Source organism: Phoxinus phoxinus, assembly GCF_949152265.1.
Source record: "Phoxinus phoxinus genome assembly, chromosome: 7".
In the NCBI taxonomy this organism is placed as follows: domain Eukaryota; kingdom Metazoa; phylum Chordata; class Actinopteri; order Cypriniformes; family Leuciscidae; genus Phoxinus; species Phoxinus phoxinus.
Genome location: NC_136882.1, coordinates 28,509,028 through 28,527,707, shown reverse-complemented (window position 1 = coordinate 28,527,707; position 18,680 = coordinate 28,509,028). Strand labels below are relative to the sequence as shown.

The 18,680-nt window shown below is 36.8% G+C and overlaps 1 protein-coding gene and 1 long non-coding RNA gene across 2 annotated transcripts in view; one reads left to right on the top strand and one right to left on the bottom strand.

The window, feature by feature from the left end:
- Position 1: 1 nt before the first annotated feature.
- On the bottom strand, positions 2–15,451 carry ccdc80 (coiled-coil domain containing 80). The gene is made up of 8 exons (XM_079618346.1): positions 15,405–15,451; positions 10,665–12,890; positions 10,415–10,571; positions 7,941–8,077; positions 6,919–7,070; positions 5,292–5,395; positions 3,503–3,586; positions 2–653 (listed from the first exon to the last, which is right to left on the bottom strand). The coding sequence occupies exons 2-8, from the start codon at positions 12,288–12,290 to the stop codon at positions 346–348; spliced, it is 2,568 nt and encodes an 855-aa protein (XP_079474472.1). The 5' UTR covers positions 12,291–12,890; positions 15,405–15,451; the 3' UTR covers positions 2–345.
- The window catches only part of LOC307001617, a 57,430-nt gene continuing 54,116 nt past the window's right edge, over positions 15,367–18,680 (top strand). Inside the window, exons 1-2 of the long non-coding RNA XR_013798277.1 lie at positions 15,367–15,457; positions 16,435–16,513. This is a non-coding gene — a long non-coding RNA (uncharacterized lncRNA). The remainder of the gene's footprint in view (positions 15,458–16,434; positions 16,514–18,680) is intronic.

Here is an 18,680-nt window from a genome sequence, read left to right as displayed (position 1 = left end):
TATCAATATATATTTTTTATTGAAATTAAAGCACAATTTATACGTTTATAAATAAGACAGTGCTCTTTAAAAATAGAGTAACAATACATAGTTCAACACAAAAAAAGCAGGTTGTGACCTATAAAAATGATCACTTCATATAGTGAAGACATTCAATAAATACAACTGTTTCGTCAACGTCTTTTATCTACAAAAGATTATGTCCATAGGGACAGATGTATAGCAGATAAGATGCATCTTCAAATATAAATATATCAGCTGTATACGATAATTATAAAACCAGTTCAGAAAGGAAGTTTTTTAGTTATTTCTTACCATGACATGGTCTTATGAATGTTATAAACCCTAATATCCATAACCCTGATGATAGCCATCCTGATAGCCGTGGTGGTAACCATAGCCACCGTACTCATCTTCTGGGCAGCGCATGCCTAGAGACTGCTGGATGGCCATTTCCTGTCTGCGGAGCTGCATGGAGTCGATCAAGTCGTAGATGATGGCCATGGACCACATGGGAGATGGGTACCAGGACTTGACATTTCCATCTTTTCCCACCAGCAGCATGGAGAAGTATTCAGGACTGATCTGGAAATAGTTTCTAATGTCCCGCACTAGACTGGCAGATATCCCCTCACGCTCCACCGTTGCACTTCCTGAAACAGATGTCAGAAACAGGTGTGCACCATGCAGATAAACAAAATATGGGGGAGATACAGGAAGTTCTGCCATTTGTGCGCCACAAATGACTTAATAGGATACTGGACTTTACAATATTTGATGGATTTGAGTTTGGTGTGTAATGCAAAACAAGTTTATTTTATTTTTAAATTAAACTACACTACCATTTAAAAGTTTGGGGTCAGTGGCCCTCATTTATGAAAAGTGCGTACACCAAATTTCCAGCGTACACCTGGCGTACACCCAAAACCACGGTGACTTTGCGATTTATCAATATGGACGTTGGCGTACGGCACGCTCAAATCCTACGCCAGCTCAGGAGGTGGTGTACATGTACGCACGTTTTGAGTTAGTGCTGAAATGCGCAGAAAAACAATTCCTAACACCACAAAACGCACTGATATTATATATTATGACCCTGTAAAAAAACAACAACATAGAAATTATAAACTTCAGTGTTTATTTTTGTGAGTTAAGCCCGGCAGGTGCGCACGGACTGGGTTCAGTAATGGAAGGCTTTCAATGACCAAAAAATAATTCAGACTGACAAAATAATTAAAATGACATTCTTCTTCTTTTAAATAATAATAATAATAATACAAATAATAATAACAAAGACATTCTTCTTCTAAATAACAATAAGCGTCATTAATAATCAAAATCATAATACTAATAATAAGAATATTACAAATTGTCATGCAATTATTCACATCATCATCACTATTGTACACCCCATTACATGTGACGTCATGCGAAATTCAACGCTAATAGTTTCAAAACACGTGCTGTAAAATAATGCATTGTGATAGGTAATTTGCTCAACCAACCAGCGATTTTTAACTGGATTTCCACCGGAGAAGTTTCTCCTCTTTGCCGTCTTCCGTGTGTCCATGGCGTAAAATGAGGGCGTGGGGGAGGCGGAGACGTGAATATATAGGGGCGTGTTAATCTAATGACGATCGTTTTCAGCCGCGGCATTTATCAAGAGGCAGGTATTGAGTACACCTGAATTTCAAAGGTACGCACAGCTTCATAAATCAGACGGTGAGAGGAGTGTAAGCATAATCTTACGCCAACATATACGCCCTTTCGACGCAAGATTGATAAATGAGGGCCAGTGAGATTTGATTGTTTTTGTTTTGAACAAATCTTTTTAGGGAACATTTATTTGATAAAAAATACAGTAAAAACAATAATATTGTGAAATATTACAATTTCAAACAACTGTTTTCTATTTCATGATATTTTAAAGTGTAGTTTATGTGATGGTAAAGCTGAACTTTCAGCATCATTACTCCAGTTTTCAGTGTCACATGATCCTTCAGTAATCATTCTAATATGCTGAGTTGGTGCTCAAGAAACATTTATTTTTTATCAATCTTGAAAACCATTGTACTGCTTAGACATTTTGTGGAAACAGTGATACATTTATTTCAAGATTGTTTCATTAATATAATGTTGAAAAGAACATAATTTATTTGAAATAGAAATCTTTTGTAGCATTATAAATGTACTGTCACTTTTGATCAATTTAATGCACTCTTGCCCAATAAATGTATTCATTTATTGTGGAAAAAAACGTTCCGACCCCAAAATCTTAGATTTTATGGGGAAAATCATTTATATAAAGGATCACACACACACACATATATATATATATATATATATATATATATATATATATATATATATATATATATATATACATATATACATATAGTATATATAATGTGGTGGGAAGGTCCTTCAAAATGGAGAAAATAAATATGATTTCTTGGATGTTTAGAAACCTTTTGAAATGATAAAATAAATAAATAAGATATATTGGTCTACCAACTTTCCTTCCATTTATTGTTCTTTTTTCATAACACTGACCTGTCTGTCTCTAAATGAAGAGCTTTTTAAGATAGTAATACAAATCTTTGACAAAACATTTTCAAATAGAAACCAGATTTCATTTTATAAAACCAACATGTTTTAATCAGATATTGACATTGCTTTTATAGAAGACTTGAGTTCCAGCACTTTAAATACAGCTCACAGAATCACGTTTGATCTTAATGTATCAGACGGACTGCTGATGCACAGGGGCCTGGGTGCCAATAAAGGCAAAGCTGTCTGTAGTTTCAACAATGATGGAAAATATGTAAACACCTGAGCCCTCTTTCATTTCTGTCCTGCAAAATATAATTCCTGTGGGAACTGTTTGGACATTTCTGAGCCCGGCCGGAGCTGGAGAGGCTGACTCATGCAGGGAGGCGCCTGAAATCAGAGGCTACTGGCTACTTTTGACTGACAAAAAAGCAGCCAATGTCAACACAACACCACCGCTCTCATCTAATGTGCTGATTAACCCTTAACACACTTACTAAACACCTGGCTGCTGTGACAGCTACAGGTAAGCTTTTCATATTTCCATACAAGTGGCCACAATAAATAAGCATCTGGGTCAGCTGATTTTTTAAACTGCTTTTTAAACCATTGCTACAGTTTACATGCACGTTAATAGAGCTTTGCGCACCACAAAGTATATATATAACATTTTAGGAGCACTCTTGAAAATAAAGATTACAAAAGGAGGTAGAAGATCCATTTTGGGTTCCCCAGATAACCTGAACAGTACTTAAAATAACATTTTTCTTAGTGTAAAGAACATTTTACTAATCCCAAGAACATTTTCCCACAATAAATAACCTTTTGTGCAGTGGAAAGGTTCATCATGGAACAAATGATGCCAATAAAGAACCTTTCATTTTGAAGAGTGTAGACATACATGCAAGTGTCAAATCTTGTTTTGTTAGTGTTTCAGCGGCAGTGGTCTTACCATTGATGGGGTAAAGCTCTAACACTCCTCCCATGTCTAACAGATCTGTCCCCACCAGCTTCAGTATTGATACATGGCGAAGACCTGCAAATCGACCAACACAAAAGGAATTTTAAGGTTAAAAGTGCAACAGACTAAAATATAAACACCCCTCTGAGTCTTCAAATGTTCCCCTGTTGACATTTAGGCTGTTTAAGGGCATGTATCTCCTGGTCCTACCAGACTCTCATACATTTAATTTGTACAGAGAGTCTGGCCACTCTCCACTGACAAGCGTTGACTTCCTTGAAGGCGCGTACTCTGTTGAAGTTTAAAACTATTGGATCTGCCATAAACAATCTCTAACGTTTGGTCGTGAGTCTCGTGATGTATGTCAATTCAAACTAGCGCACGACATCAACGTCATTGTTCTCAACCACTCCCTCTGTTCGCTGATTGGACCGGTAAAAAATTGATTCGAGAAAACCCAAGAATATACCGCAAGCCCAGACATAGTACTGAAGGGAAATGAAAACTGAGCAGAAATACGTAGGAGGGCGGAGCCACATGTCTGTGGCTTAACTGTTGCTAATGGAATATGTGGATGATGTATTAATAAACATAAAAAATATTTCTCAAGTAATTTATGTTTGAATTGATTTCCAAATTTAAATCCACTGTGGTAACCGATGTCAGTTTAAATGGAAGAGAAAGCCAGTCTTTTTTTCTTCTTCTTTTTTTTTTGTTCATGTCTTGTCAAACATCATTCTTATTGTTCTAAGATCTTTTCCGGGTCACATTCCACCACATAATATTATTATTTTTTTACAGAGCTACATAAGTTGTGACGTCAGTTTATAATCTTATCTTACATGGGTTCCCTATGGTATTTTTAATACTGTTTTTTTTTAAATAGCAGTTTAAAATGTATGAGTAAAATAAGGCATGTGGTTAACATTATTTGAAGACACTTTCACTCCACCTAAATTATACACATTATTATTTACAGGTGACACAAATCATACGTCATGTGAAATATGAAGCAGCTGTTTTTTATGTAAGTTGCTAACAAGTTGTTAAATTGCTATTATTTACCATTTTATTTACAACTAGGAACATCTCTATGATTTTCACACTAATTTAATGTGGAATGGGCTTCTTCTGGACTAAGAACATGAGGTTACACCTCACTAGCTGTTCCAGGTGTGGTCACTGGCCTTGGTCAACACTTAGACCAATAGGTATGGAACTGGCTAGAAAATAACTACTAAATATATATTCTTGAAAATAAGTCAAATCCACCTAGCCTATGCAAAGCTATTAACAAAAAGGAGGTACTCAAGAGCTTGCTGCAATGATGAATAAATGCTTAGCTAATTACATGAGTTATATGCTTGTCAAGATTTCTGGGACAAGATACAAAATGGCACACATTCACTGCTGTTGTGTCAAGCTTATTTTGTGGGAAACATTTCTGACTGTAAGTATCATCGGGAATACACATTGTTCTTGGGAATAATACCAAGAAAAATTCCAAATCCATAACTCAGTGGAGTTTATAAGAACTGTCTTGGTCTGAACTACAGTAACAACGATCTGGTTTCAATCTTCGCTGAGTGACAAGATAAAATCAATGTGAGATATTATCTTGGCAAACTTGAGACATGAGAAAGAAACATATGTAAACCCTGCGGGTAAAGATAAATATGTAGTAAGAGTCCCTAAAGAATAACCACCCCGGTAATAATGCGATCTGGTCATTTTTTAAAAAAATTCTCCTTCAGTGACATCATATGATTATCATGCTTACCCAGGTTGCACGCCTGACTGGTCAGTGCATAGAGTTGTTGCTGATAGGCCCATTCCTCATCATTTGGTGCAGATATGACAAACAACCTACGTCTCCAGCGGAACCTATGCGATGATAGAGCAAAATCATTAGATCAATGCAGGTGAGGATTAATGCATAGGCAAATCTAGGTTGTAATGGGCCCATCTAATCAGGCGGCCTCTGTTCAGCAGGTTTTGCAAATATTACTAATAATTTGTAGTGTTACTGGAGCGCTCGTTTTCTAAACTGCCGCTTGTCAAGAACAGGTACTGTTGCTCTGACAATGCCCAACGCCATTGGATCAAAGCGCTGTCCATCACTGCCTTATTTGCTGCCCATTAATATAAATAAATTTGACGATGCTCAACACGGTTGGATCAGAGCCCTGTCAATGCTTTGGCAATGTAAAGCCTTTTTACCATGCCAATAACGCTACTTGAATCTGAATTTGTCAATTGCTGATTGAATTGCAATGCAGAGATTTTCAAACAGGGGGAGAGACCACAGACCAGATTTCTGTTCATGGTACGGTATATGAACACTCAATTATATATTTTGAAATATAGCCCTGGTCACACTTAGTTAGTTTTCTGATTACTTTTGTGTGACTGATCAAGCTATTATATGTAGCTAGTATGAGTAACAAAATGCTTTCTCTGATTTGACAGACAAATTATGCAAAAACTGACACTTCAAATTAACTTAACAAAAAACAAAAACAATCCCACCTTTGACAAAAAGTAGTCTTTAATAATGTCTAAATATATATTCAAATGTAAAACCTAATACAAGTTATGTCTGAAAACAATGTTCCAAGCAACTAGGGAATACACAGCCATGTTTAAATATGTATTTATAGGCATACAGCTATCTAGTGGTTACACCATGTTAATACAGATAACAAATAGTGCATAACTTTTTATTTATAAATATTTAGTACCGTAAAATCCCCTTATATAGCAGTATCATATAGTATTTATTTCTGTTTTTCCCTGGTCCCCCCTGGTTCTTGGTCCCCTCTGTGTCACCCCATTTAAAAAACACAGCAGAGATTGAATCACCTCACATTTGAATAGCCATTATCAGTTATATTTTAATCACTAATATTTATGATGATTATTATTGATACAACATTTGAGTCATTTGCATGTGTGTAAATGTTTTATTTCATATACTATTTGTGAGAGATTTACTTGACAGATTAAATGTAACCATATATTGAACATTTTAGATCTTACCTAACAGATAAAAAAGTTAAACCAAACATGTTTGAACAGCTTTTATAAAATTATGTCTGGTGTTGCTGGTTAGCAGGGTCTGGTTAACTCTTGGTAGATTTTTGTAACTATATTATCTTGACCATCTGACAAATACATTATTGTTAATATTTTTTACATGTTTTTCCTCTTTGTCTGACTAAAAAAATAGAAAAAAATAGAAACAAAAATATTTACAAATATGTGTGTGAAATGCTATTAATTGTATTCAGTATAATGACATCAAAGACAGCTTGTGATGGCATAAAAGCACAGATTTCATTCTTTTGGAGATCCCCCATGTGAGCCCTGGCTCCAGCACAGCACAATTTCAATGGAAAAAGCTTTACCTGGAAAGGAAGTTCTCCAATGATCTTGGCTTGTCTTCTTTTTTACACGTCACCCCATCACGTTTCTGTTGTTCCATCTCTCTGATGCGCGAGGAAAACGTGTCGATATAGTCAAAAACAGCCTTCATTGCAATTGGCACTTCATAGTATTGCTGGAAATAATAAAAAGAGAAATACAACTTAGAGAATTATACAGAGGGTTAGAAACCGAATACCTTTACTAGTAAGGGGATTTTCTCAATAGGTTCTGAGCAGCCAAGAATGCCGAACCTAAAATGATGTGTCAAATTGACAGAGCTGTGAAGAATTCTTGACATTTTTCTGCAAACCACAACAAATATGCTGTTCAAGCAAGAGAATGCAATGCAAAACTCAACATCCAATATCACATTTCTTCTGTGGAAGTTATACAGTATATTGACACCCATTTTATTATTGTGTTTAAACTGTATTATTTAATTTGATTATTATACTTTGTATTTTTATTTTTTAATATAATTTATATTTAATATTTATTATTACACTAATATTTATACTTAAATTATTCTATAAACGCCTACATTTAATGCAAATGCTACATTATTTTATTTGTTTTATAATTACCATTACTTTAAATACAGCTCATGAAGGCACTGAATTAAAATACTTTAAATGTTAAAACATGTTCTCATAACAAAGAGTAAAAGTTATTTACAAGGACCGTGATTATCCGTTTTTTTTTTTGTGGACAGTTTATGTAAGTCAGTTATGTCAACATTCAGCTCTCACAACTCTATCTAAACTCTACATGCCCAGAATTAGAGCATCAGCATTTGTCAGTGTCTCTGAGGATTTTTAATAGATTTGACTTTCTATCCACCTCCTGACTGCACAGTGGCTTCTTTGTTTATTCCAGCTGTCTGCAAACAGAACTCAGCTTTGCGTTGGCACACCTCACCGACCACTGAAAAGCACTGTGGAAGAAGAGAGCTTTAAAGCTGTGATTTAAAAATGTACTGCGTGCCATGATACGTTTCTTTTACCTTCTCTTTCATGTCCAGATCTGTGAGGACCATGTAGAAATCGCTGTAGGTCATTCCATACTCTTTCCTCAGCTCCGTGATGAGACCCTGGTTCTCCAAATCCTCCTGTCTCAAACCTTTCATGGGCTTGTCATTCTCTGCAAAGACGCCACACAAAATCCCACAGACTGATCAACCAACCAGAGAGATAAATACAGAAGATTACAGATGGCTCCACAGTCTGCTAGTTTTGTTTTGACTGCAGTTCAAAGAGACATGCGTGTCTTTCATAACATACAGTACGTAGGGCGACCCCTCCGGTGGGGTCAACGCCGGTAGAACTCGGGACACTGAGGCCCTCTGCTATACGAGTAGCCCAATGCTGATCTGCTGTTTATCTAAACGGAAAATCACCAGACATGCAGTCTTTTAATGAATTGCTGTAGGGCCTTAGGGATGGCTGCTCTGTGTGTTTATTCTGGGAACATGGCTTCCTTTGCTCTAAAAGAGACAGATAAAAACAGAGCAACTCATGTGAAAGACCCTCTTTAGTCTGTGGAAACTCTGCGGGTGCATGAGACAGCACGGGAGGATGCGGCCAACCCAAAATATTTGTTTTCCTTTCCACAAAATCCAAAGAATTTCTCACTCGATGTTTAAGGCACTCCACTTTCAGCACGGGAGGTGAACTACAATCAAAAACGAATCAAAGCGGAGGCAAAATGGTATTTCTTCCTATAAACATTGGGTTTTCATTAAATATGCTCTTTATTTATCTCTCAGGGCAAAAATAAATAATAAGGAAGGCATATTTCCTACTCAACGACACTAGATAAACAACAACTAGTAATCTTAAAATAAAATATAAATAACTATAATTTTTAAATAATAATGATAAAACGAAACAGCCTTTCTGCAGTTACATCATAGAAATTACAAACGGAAAATTAAAGATTAGGTTTAGCCTCAGCAGGGCTCCTAATTATATATGCCTACCATAGCCACAGCAGAGAACCTTTAATTGTGGTTCAGGAACCGCTGATCATACAGTCAGTCATGTTTCCTTTCTAGTACCTCTGATGCTGCACTGAAAGCAGTAGTGAGCTGGAAGGCTATAAATGCTCAGAACGTGCCAGACAGATATATGCGATCACAGAGAGCCTTGTGTTCACTTTAGAGAGCTGTTTATGAGCACCTGCTTTGCTTCTATTTGTCCATCCTGTGGCAGCGAAAGTGACCCCTTACACACAACCATGTGACACAGTCCAGACTGATGAGTATATGGAACAAAAGTCAAAGCAGTGACTTATTCAGAGGCAGTCCAGATTATGATGATTTCATTATTATTTCACAGCATTATGTCTTAACGCTTGTAGAATTTAATTGTGTGATGTCTGGAGAATTATCAAAAACAGTGACAACCAGGGCTCTGCAAAATATGGGATTGAAGAATTCTTGGCTTTATATTGAAACTAGGCTTTTTAACAACAGTTAATATTACAACTATGAATTTCAATTCATTTCAAATCTACTTACATTCCTGCATCAAAAACAGGAATCGAATTGGAATTTAAATGGCATTATCAATTCAATTCTGAATGGCGTAGGTAGAATTCAAAGCAAATTTTCAGATAAAACTCTGGTGTTAATTAACTTTTGGAGTAGTGCATCAAAAATGTCCAATGAAGAAATTATAAGAGTAGAGTAATGTATGCTATATCTACACTCCCTACAAAACTGTCTCGCCTGCCAAGAACGTACTGCTGTTGCTGAGCTAAAACTCTCCAGTCAGAATATCAGCTACAAAGGAAACAGACATTTTCCCATGTCTTGGATAATGAACAAGAGAGAATAACGTGCCATGGCAGACTTTGCTCCCAATCTTCCATTTGATTCATCTAGCAGCATTTCGTGACACTTGAACAAGCACCATTCACTTCATTCCCAGACCAAACTTCAAGTTCCTTTGCTGTGAGGTTTTGTGTCATATGAGGTCATAATCTGGAAAAGTACTTCCCTAACTTACAAGTGAGTGCCAACTGTTGGATAAAAGGCCCTTTCTGTTTGCCATACAATTAATAGCTCTAAATCTCCAGCATAAAAAAATGGCTTGTGTTTTTATCATATCCATCTTCGGCCTAATCATTCATAGCTGCATGTCACAACTAGTAAAGCTCTCAAATATCAGGAAACAGTTGTTCTTTTTTAATGAACGTTGCAGGATTTTATGATGGGTGGCCTGAGTTCAGTTTGGCTCAGTGGGAATGGATAGAATGCTTTGACCGGAACTTCCATAACCTGTGCTTAAATGTCCATATGTCAACCATGACATGGATTCTCATCAGTTACTGTTTAGGAATGAGGAAAGTAAAACAATAGAAAAAGATAACAGGAAAAATACCTGCAGTTATGAAAACCGTCTCCTATCATTTAGTAAGAGTTATGCAAACTGAAATGATGGTTTGAAGAAAAAAAAAAAATCAAAAGTGGCTTACCAAGTTGATAATGATCTATTTTCATGGTGCTGTTTGTAAGTGTGCCAAAGATGGTGATGATGGAGACCTTTCTGACTGCCATCTCACACACATGTTCCAAGTATTCATCCCTCTGCTGGACATACATGTTGTTCTCCTCTGTTGGAGAGGTGATCAACTGAAGTAAAGAGTTTAAAACAGAAGAACAGTAAATAATAGTATAATAAAGAAATCCACATTTCTAAATCAGACTACTTAAAAAGCTACTCACAATTAGTCTCCTTCTGCTTTCAAAATAGTCCAAAAAGGTTGCCAGAGCTCCTTTAGGTGGTGGAGGCGGTGGTGGTGGTCTCTTTGTTGGTTTCTGATACTCTTCTTTCTCGTGGATCTTCGAAACTTTCTTTCCATTTTTCTTACTGCCCTTTCCATCCTTTCCCCTCCTCTCCGCCTTGTCTTTTGTCTTTTTCTTCTTTTTATCTGTCTTGCCCTTGCCTTTCTTGACGGGCACAATCTCTTCCTCCTTCTCTTCAGGATAGGCCTCGGTGGGCACGCCTACATCATATTTCTCCTCATAAGCATTGCTAATTTCCTTATCCCCATTCTTTTTCTTCGTAGGTTTAACTTTAGGTGGTCTGTGTTGTGTAGGTATAATGTTGGTATGTCTGTGGTTGTATTCTTTTTTATCAGTGCGGTTGTCCCTGTATTTTGCTGTGTCAGCCCTGGTGTAGATGGGAAGTGTCGTGGGTGAGGTTGTCTGGTATCTGTCCCTTCGGTTGTAATAGTAAGGCTCGGCGGTGGTCTTGTGGGCTGGGATCCATTGTGGGGTAGTATGAGCTCTGGTCATCCTTCGAGTGGTGGTGGCCCGCGTTGTGGTCGGCCGTGTTGTTGTCGTTGTTGTGGTGGTGGATCGAGTTGTAGTTGGGGGACGTGTGGTGGTGGTAGTTCCTTTGGTAGTGGTTGTTGGTCTTGTTGGAGTTGGAGTTGTTGTTGTGGTCGGTCTTCGCATGGGTTTCCGCTCCTCTCTTCTCCTCTCTGTTGGTGGGTCCATGTGGGAGCCAGTGCTGGCAACACCCTCGACCACCTGACCCTCCACCCCAGCCCCTTTACACTTCTGCACAAAGCCTTTCTGCCTGACTTTCTCCATTTTGCGCATAGGCGACTGGTCGATAACTTCATACATCGCTTCCAGTCTGACAGGGTATGGGTAGCGCTCCTCTACCTGAAGCGTCTTCTTAAGAAGGACCATCCCAAACTTTCCTTTCTCTAATTTAAGAACGTTCATGAGCCTGGGAATAAGAGTCGTATCCAACGGCTCTTCCATCACTTTGCCTTCATTAGTAATGCGTCTGATTTTCCCACCCAACTCCCCTTCCTGGTGAAACATGACAATCTGATGCACGTGCCGCTCTGCCAACTCGCAGTAAACCTCTGGTTTAAGAAGACTCATCATCAATCTGTAGTAACCATCAGAGTCGTGAGGAGCGGAAATAACCAGCAGGCGATTTTTCCCCGCAAATGACGCCAATAAGTTTGGAGAACCGGCACTGTTTGGCATGCGGGATACTCTGGCCCTGGCTCCAGGTGTTCCATCATCTTGCTGGATTGGATTCATGGTCCCACCCTGTGCTGGTCTCCTTTGTGCCAAGATTTTTCTGGATTGGACATTCCTGGTAACGTTTATACCTTCATCTCCCTGCAACTGCTGGCGTTTATCATCGATCCATGAAGAAGTACGTGTTCTGATAATCTGACCCTGTCGTGATTTGTTTTGTCTTGCTCGTCTTATGGACAGCAGTCTGAGTTTTGCTTGTTTATCGGTCGGGCTGCTCCCTGACACGCAAACAGCCCATGTAAACAGACACAAAACACCGAAACCAAGCATGTACCTTCCACTCATGTTTGAAACCTTCAGAAACACTTAAGTCAGTATGAGAGATACAATCCAGTAAATAGTCATAAGATCCAATGTATTTTTATAGAGTTTAAAATGTTGATGCTCAGTGCAAAACAGTGCAATAGTTCGTTAAAACCATCTTTAGATACTTAACAAAGCAATCAAAGTATTTCTTTAATAAAGATAAAAGTTATATCGATCTTTGTTTACCTGTAAGTGCGTTTAGGAAACATTTGAACATTCAGCGCAAAGCAAAGGGGCATTTACTGCTGCCCAGCGCCAAATTTTCTCATCTCATCGTTCCTATATTGAAATACATAATAATCCTTTAACCAACTGAAAATAGTTTCCATGAAGTCAAGCTCCGGTCCTTGGTCAGTCTTGAGAAGTTTGACACGCGCCACTTCAACACAATGCACGTCGCGAAAATTTTGAAGTCAGAAATACTTCCAAAAGTATGGAAAACGCTCTGTGCGGCTCCTTATCACTGGAAGCTTTCCCAGACATGTCAAAAAGTAACAGCACAGCAGCCTCCGTATCCTCTGACGAGCGCACGGGACCAACCCATGCAGCTGAGGGGTGCCAGTGCGCATAGATTTACTCCTGCAAAATGCCATCAGAACCTTTACCTTAAAACTGTCTCTCCAATTCTAAAAATATGATGATCCCTTTACCCGAGTGAACATTTCTTAAAAATGTATATGTGCAAGGGTCCATACTGTGTGAGAAATAGGCCTATAGAGCAAACTAAATAAATGTCTTATTTTGTCACTGTTCTAAAAGCCAAATTAAGCAAGTTCTTAAAATAGTATCTGGAAAACAGTATTTTAATTCAAAGTTGGCTGTATATTTTGCCCTTCCCACTGTTGTAATGTTAATTATAAATCTGAAGGAAACATTTTCAATAAATATTGTTTCAAGAAAATAGTGCCCAATGAGCAAACTGAAGGTGACAATGGCGAGAAGATGCATATGATTATGACATTAGTTTGACATTACATTAGTGGTTGAATCTAAAATATTCTCATATCACTGTTCATTTTCAAGGTCGTTTATTTTGGGTTGATACATTGATATATGCACAGATATTCAACAACTGGCAACCCATGGACAATATCATGAAAAGCATGCAACTCTGGTAATCTATGATATGGTCATATTTCATTAAGAGTAAATAAAATAGCTTTAAATTTAAGTCTCTAGAGGATTGGGATCACATATTTTAGAATATGTCACATTATACAGATTTTACATTCATAATTTTGAGACTGGAGCCTGTTCAGACTAATACACTTTTTTGTTATTACAACATAATTATATAAATAAACAATATATATATATATATATATATATCAATATATATATCATCAAATATTTTTGTCAGAAGGCCTAACAGTAACATAACTTTTTAATTAGTCTTAATTAACATACGGCTTAATGTTTTTTTAAGTATCAAACTAACAGGTAAAAATTATATACTTGAACTAAACAATCTCAACAATTGACATGTGTAATATGAAATTAAAGTCACGTGCTTTAGCATACTCAGCACATGTTTGGCTCTGTGCCTTAAAACAGCCCCAGACATATCAGGCCTGGATGATGTGATTACAGCTGCTGAGGAGAATCCAGGGGGTAGCCTAATGGTGGTACTGTATTTCTTACTCTTTAAAAGATAGGAGTATATCACCATAATATACCAGCTACATGATCAAAATATATATTTACCAGTACACTAAACCCACAGATTCAACTCAATACACAGATTTCCGAAATACTGCAAAGGTGAAATAATTATTATGAGGCTTATTGTTATTTTATGAGAGGGCAAGGTCCCATTCATCTTATAGAGTAAGGTCTATACAGTGCACACATTCTATTCCATTATTTTCTACTCTCCTCTAATTTGATATCATCTGAATGTATGGAATGTTCACTAAGTTTGCTCCACATCTGTCTTTTTTTACTGAAATGTTCTACTGTTTATAAGCCCAGTGTCGTTCTTTCCTGTTACTTTGGGTTTTACTCTCTTAGCAGATAGCCCAATATGAGCAGCACATGCTCAATGCTTTTTTTATAGCTTACAATCCACTATTACCCTTCACGCTCGCTTCCTGACACATCTGGCTCTTAATACAGTGCATCAGTTTGTAATAAAAAACGATTTGTGTAAACAGCTAAGATCATCACATCATACAAACAAAGCCTTTGTTTTAAATGATGGGAATCTCAGAAATATGCAATTAAACGTATAAAACTTTACATCTTTGTGCCAATATAAGACGTATTACTAATTAGGCCAAAATGGTATCTGCAGACTTTTCACACATTTTCTTTGCTAATCTGTGGAATTGTGAGAAATGTCAAAATGCTTAAAAAAAAGAAAAATTATTTAATATAGCATGATATTTAATAACAAACATGCAAGGGGTAGAGGATGAGTAGAACTTTGTAAATGATGTCCTTTTTTTAACTTTGGAACATTTTGAAGAGTTCTGCGGACAGAAATTGTGTGTGGGCTCTCTACACTATACTTAGCAATTAGCATTCATCTGAGCCGAGCTGAGGCATAAATATATACGAATAAAAATAGACTTTTGCTTTAAAAAGTGGGGAAACATGATATAACTGAATGCCTTTTACAACAAGTAATGAAAATAATTAAATAGCAGAAAACAAAAATGAGGATTGGAAGCTAAAATTCATTGCACATCTAAACCCTGATACAAGGAGACACTGGCAATATTCCCTTAATTTTACAGAACTGTAGTTGAAAATGTACGTAATGGTGCCCGCGCTTTATTAGGTTTGATAGAGGGTAGATGAAGCGAAAACAGTCTGGATAAAATCCATTAAATTAACCCTCTGAAGCATGCGATTCACTTCAGTATGCAGATGTTTTTAAAATAATTATGACAACATTTTCTAATGTAGCCTAATGTTATTCATTATTAATTTAATTTAATCGGCTTTGTCACATGTGAAATTGCTGAGACAAGCGATTGATTAAGAAGGTTAAAATGACCTTCATTGTTGGTTCAAATGCTTTATACATACAATAGGCCTACTGCGCTAGTATAGTTCAACACACCGTCACCAACTGAATGTGCTCTGTACCTTATGTAGCCCCGCGCCCCTTTTCAGCGCTCCTCGTTGTGTCTGTCTTCCGGGTAAGATCTTACAGATTTACGAATGAACTGCTCGTTTTAAAACCTTCACGGTCTACTGACATTAGTTTTGACATCCGCTTCAAACAATACAATAGGCCTACAATCCTCACGATAACTTCCGTTAACTGTACAATATGTAAATCCACTTCATCAACTAAATACTCTAAAGCAATGCCATATAAATATACAGAGCTACTGCTAAAACGGAAGTTCACGCACAAAATTCTAAAAATGGCCGCGCGCTTGTTTCTCTGGCGCATTATGCGCATAAAGTCTATTATGCCAACAATAAAAAGTTTATGGACACAGACCTCTACAGAATGCCTAATTCCTATTGCTCAAACCATACCCATGAACCAGGCCTATTTCAATCGAATACACAGCAACAGCTGCTCCTGTTTCCGGATGTTAAGTCTTGATTGTAAACTTAGAGGTTTTATAAAAAAAGTACAGAGCCATATTTTCACTCTTAATAATGTTTGGGGCCTTTTATACACAACAACACTGTAAGGACCTCACTGAGTGAAGAGCAAAAGCTATGGTGAATGAGCCAGGAAACAGACCAGTCAGTGTGTTGGCACATGTTGAATAGCTGAGAACAGAATTAAAACGAGCTATTTAGTTTGTTTGTATTAAAATAAATGGCCTGACCAATGCTTTAGATCAAATGTGCCATTAAATTATTCCATTTATACTTTTTGGCACACTAATGTATGTGTCACTTTCACGCTGCAGGCATGAGTGGGCCTACCTACCTGTATATTAAAAAAATGTCTGAAATCTACCCACACAAACACAAGGTACCACAGTAAGTATAATACAGTGTTTAATGTAAGTTTAAATGTCACTGTATCCGAGCATAATATTTACTTATGATCAAATGAATTGAAATTGTACATCTCTGGTTTTCATAAGTTGCCTGTTAACAATGATTTGTGCTAATATTTTCAACTCTTGTTCCTTTCTGTTTTACACAGATCAAACGAAGGCGTCTCAAACATTTGTTGTCTCTTCCTGCTTCCAGTTGAAATGACCTCAACGGCCCATAAAAACTAGGTAAAACCCATAATCTCTCCGAGGGTATTTTCCACTATAGCTCAGACTTCTGTCAAACAGACTGTACAGGAAGAGCATGAAGTGTAGTCTGTGCTCCATGTGAAATTAAACCCGTAGGACAAGTCATTAATTTCCTTCTCACTGTTTGTGTACCTGGACCGCTTGCAACAGTTTGCACATTTGACCTCGCAAACATTACAGCAGAGTGCCATCAGTCTTTGTCAGGTGTAGAGTTTGACCATGTAGTGACCCACAATAGGTTATATGCCAAATGGACATGTAAAAGTTATGTATTAAAGGGAAAGCTCCCCTAAAACATTTATTTTATTATCATTGATAAACTATTATAGTTTTTGTTAATGTTTTGAATTCGATTTGCTTTGTGTTTTGCTATTTATTTATTTTAATTATACCCATATACTGTGGGTTTTATTAAGTTTTAGTTTGATTTAATTCGAGTTATTTTAGTACTTCAACTTAAACTAAATACATTTATTTTATTTAGTTTTATTTCAGTCGATGTGCATTTTATTTTAAGTAATGAAAATATATATATTTTTTACGGTTTTAGTTTTAGTAATAATAACCACGACCAAAACATTTTTTTTTTTTTTTAGAAAATTCTGTCATTATTTAGCTACTCAACCTCATGTCATTCCAAACCTGTATGATTTTCTTCTCTTTTGAGCCTCATTGACTTCCATTGTTGGGATATTATTTTATGTCTTAATTGGAATTGGATCAGGACACGACACAGCTCTCAAGACATGTTGTTAAATTTATTGCATTATCACCTTAAAATATAATCGTGGTGATTGTCTTAGCAAAGTGATTGATGTTTCTGAAGATCAACTGCCTAAGTATGGTACTGTCAATGATAAAATGATTGGTTCGATTCCCTGGAAACACATTATTATTGGAGTTTCAGTGTGTTTAATCATGAATCTGCTTTTAAAGTCTGCTGCCACAGACCACAGATATGAGGTAATCAATTTTCAGTCTTCATAGTTAGTTCTCAGTATAGGGTTTATTCATAATAAGATCCAGACCATCTTGAATCTTACCAGATAAAGCACCTGTTTTTTGTTATTATAAATAGATTGTTTTAACAACGCAGTGTTTTAAATGGACATCTCACAGAGAGCATATCAAAACAATTGTATGTAATTTCAGATGTCATTCGTTATGAGAATGTTTCAACTTACTGGGAGTTTTTATGCTTTCATTTCATTCTTTACTCGTTTGAAAATGTTTAGTTACCTCCCTCTCTTAAAAAAAAAAATTAGAATTCAAAGACCTCATTATTTGTTGTGTATTTGATGTACCTTTCAGTCAGCCCACAACATCAAATGCGTCCCTCGGATTATGTTTGAAGAAGGATAGCCAGCTATTTTATATTAAACCTTTAAGGAGCCAGCTCTGACTTCAGTGTTTGAATAAGGCATTCCACATTCAGGCATTAGAACAACATTCTGTGCTCAGCTCCAGGCAGGACTGACCCCCCTCTCCCACTCCTCGCCCCCACACATTCACCTCTCCCAGTTTCCACTTCCTTTTTGCAACACACACACACACACACACACACACACACACACACACACAGGAAAGGTCAAGGTTACTTGTGTACACAGTATAAGGTCCAGTCAGTCTAGAGTTGTAATGTTAGCATTTAATCGGCTGTGTCTGCACATTTTTACTTAGCTGTTACATTCTGTTTTTTGTTGACAATTTGAGGTATGTTGTCAGATTTTCTAACTGCTGTCTTGGATTTTTATCATATATTTTAAATAAATAAGGACGCTACTTGTCAAATGATCCCACTATATACAAAATAACTTCATCGAGTTGCATGTTTAATTCAGCGAATCCAGTCCAAGAGGTTATCATAATAAAAATAAATGGGTATTTTATATATCCGTAAAATAAATTTTGTCTTAAAAAAAGTCTTAAAGGTGGTTTATGTAATTCTCTTTTTTGGCCATTTTTTCAAAATCATTTAAAATCCTATTCCTAACCCACTTACAGCGACTGAGTTAGAAGCACTGAAATAAAAATTAAGCAATTTAATCATCTGTGGAACGGGCAGGACTCGAAAAACTCCAGCCAATCATTTCCAAGACCACCTAGAATCATTGGACAGTAAGTGCGTCAATCAATCGGTCATACC

What these genes read in the sequence shown, in the direction of transcription:
- ccdc80 (XM_079618346.1), bottom strand. Translation starts at nt 12,290, where the DNA reads ATGAGTGGAAGGTACATGCTTGGTTTCGGTGTTTTGTGTCTGTTTACA. An exon ending in TTGGAGAACTTCCTTTCCAG is followed by an intron (nt 5,396 to 6,918) that starts GTAAAGCTTTTT and finishes ATCATCGCATAG; the next exon opens with GTTCCGCTGGAGACGTAGGT. An exon ending in AGAGCTTTACCCCATCAATG is followed by an intron (nt 654 to 3,502) that starts GTAAGACCACTG and finishes CATCTGTTTCAG; the next exon opens with GAAGTGCAACGGTGGAGCGT.